This window comes from Pteropus vampyrus, unplaced genomic scaffold (genome assembly GCF_000151845.1).
Source record: "Pteropus vampyrus isolate Shadow unplaced genomic scaffold, Pvam_2.0 Scaffold6369, whole genome shotgun sequence".
Lineage (NCBI taxonomy): Eukaryota > Metazoa > Chordata > Mammalia > Chiroptera > Pteropodidae > Pteropus > Pteropus vampyrus.
The window spans coordinates 1-2,358 of record NW_011895150.1 but is presented as its reverse complement, the minus strand read 5'-3'; the positions used below and the strand labels follow the sequence as shown (position 1 = coordinate 2,358).

At 66.4% G+C, this 2,358-nt stretch overlaps 1 protein-coding gene across 1 annotated transcript; it reads right to left on the bottom strand.

Moving 5' to 3' along the window:
- Positions 1-42: 42 nt before the first annotated feature.
- LOC105310571 (plexin-B2-like) lies at positions 43-2,341 on the bottom strand. The gene is made up of 7 exons (XM_011386728.2): positions 2,228-2,341; positions 1,632-1,724; positions 1,244-1,325; positions 1,003-1,163; positions 744-892; positions 451-559; positions 43-258 (listed from the first exon to the last, which is right to left on the bottom strand). Exons 1-7 carry the CDS (start codon positions 2,279-2,281, stop codon positions 58-60), a joined length of 849 nt encoding a protein of 282 aa, XP_011385030.1. The 5' UTR covers positions 2,282-2,341; the 3' UTR covers positions 43-57.
- Between the last annotated feature and the right edge of the window lie 17 nt (positions 2,342-2,358).

The following is a 2,358-nucleotide window of genomic DNA, read 5'->3' as shown; positions in this document are numbered from 1 at the left end:
CCCCGGGCTCGAGGGTCAGCAGGTCAGGTTGGTGGCACAGCCGCCTCCGGGAGAGGGTCACGGCCAGAACACTGAGGACCAGGGCAGACCGCAGACTTGCTGGCCTGCGGGTGACACCCACACTTTACAGGGGACGCCGCTGAGGGTCACGCGCACGTCTTCCTCGGAGCCCGTGTCCAGGTGCGTGCCACTGATTGTCAGCGTGGTGCCGCCTGCCTGCGGCCCCTGCTTTGGCTCCACGCCGAGGGGCTGGGGCTGCTGAAGAGAGAAGGAACATTCAGGTCAGAGCTGGCAGGGGACAGCGCCTCCACTCCATGGACCCTGCCTACTGTGCAGAAGGTGGCAGGGGCATCGCCCGCAATAGCCTGGGGGCTGGCAGCAGCGACCACATTCCCACCGTGTCCTTCCCTACCCGGAGGCCCAGCTGGGTCCCAGGGGTCACTCACATACCTGGTAGGTGAACTGAACGTGGGGAGGCGAATGGCCGAGCTTCCCGCTGATGTCCACCTCGACACCGCCCGTGAAGGGCGCCTCTGCGGCCTTGATGGCACACACGATCCTGGGTGAGCGACAGGCAGGGTGGGCATGCTCTCAGGGCCTGACTGGCACGTCTGTGGGTGTGCGTCCTGGGCGCTCACACACGCCCGGACGGTGTCCTTCCTCTCCATCCGCCCGGTCACCCGGCCCCCTGGGGTGGGGACTGACCCGGCCAATGGAACCCTGGCCTTGGGCTGCCCACTCACCGGGTAGACACAGAGTATCGTCCCGGCTCAAAGGTGCAGTCCTGGCCAGCCACAGTGACTCTCTTGACATCATCTGCTCTGACTCCCAAATTCGACCCAAGGATGGTGACACGAATGCCCCCGCCCAGGGGGCCCGTCTCGGGCTGGATCTGAAATCAGCAGAGCCCGGCTGACCCGGCAGCCTGGGCCAGCGGGCCGTGCAGGTGGGCCGGGACCTGCTGCCTCCCCCACGCCCCGCTGGAAGGCCCAAGGGGCTCACCCTGGTGATGACAGGCGGCGGGCACTCGGAGGTGGCGTTGCTGCACAGGGCCTCGTACACACACCTGCTCTGCCCGCTGCACCACACGCACTTGTAGGCGGGGTCAGCGGCCAGGCACAGGCTGCAGTCACTGCGGCCGAAGGAGCAGTTGTAGAGGGTCACTGCAGAAGGAGAAGCCAGCGGTCACCAGCGCCGCCTCGCTGCCCACCCCCCAGCCCCTGCCAGCCCCCACCCCGCCCACCTTGGAGCTTGCTGTCGATGTTCTTGCCATAGGACTTGACGAACAGGTGCAGGGGCAGCGTCTCATTGCCATCGTGGGACAGCTGGGGGAACACCCAGGGACATGCTGCACTCCCTGCTCCCACCCAAGCTCCAGAGGGTCACCACCATGCCCACTGTGGTCTCTGTGTCTCGTCATGGCCGAGGGACGGCAGGGGGAAGCTAGACCCTCAGACAGCCCCCAATCACTTTGGTTCCAGAGGACAGGAGGCACCCTGGGGCCATGCCTGCCTGGCCGCAGCCCTGGCTCCCCCTGCAGGGCGGGGCTCACCCAGCCTCCCCTCTGCCCAGCCCTCAGGCTCTGCAGGCAACTGGGGCCCAGTAGCCTGGCCGCCCCCTGGAGGTTGTACCTTCGGAGTCCGAAAGACGAAGGTCTCTGGTTCCTGTGTGCTCACAGTCTCCTCAAACTTGATCAGGTCACTGCCCACCTGCAGGGAGGGGCTCTGCAAGGCCAGCCAGTCAGGACACCTGAGGGGCCAGACCCCCACCACCCTCCCGAGCCCACACCCTGGGCCAGCCTGGGCACTGCCATCCCACCGACCACCCCCAGGAACAGCGCCCTCCACAGTCCGCACCTGAGCATATTACCCTGCTGCCTCCTCGCTAAACGGCACCCCACTGCCCAGCCCTACAACACCCCAAACTCGCCCGTGTGCTCCAGGCCTGTCGGAATGCCCCACACGCCCAGACCTTTCTGCCTCCTGTCCCCAATACCACACACACTGAGCCCTGGGCCAGGATGGCCAATGTGGGGCCCAGGCACCCCAACTCCATGGTTGCAGAATACAGCTCTGAACAAGGCCCACGGACACTGCCACCCAGCAGGCCCTGCAGGGCCCAGGCCTGCAGCCCCTGTCCCCAGGGTGGCACCCCCAGCCCCCGCTTCTGCTGTGTCCAGCTGCATGGTCAGCCTCTGTCCCCAGGGCGGCACCCACAAGCCCCCCACCTTCACTGTGTCCAGGTTCTTGCCCTGGAAGGTCACTTCCGTCTCATGGTTCATGGGGATGACCAGCGGGCTGGGGTTCAGAAACTGGGGGCAGCTGTCCTCCTGCAGAGGGGCAGGCTGGTCAGGGTCCG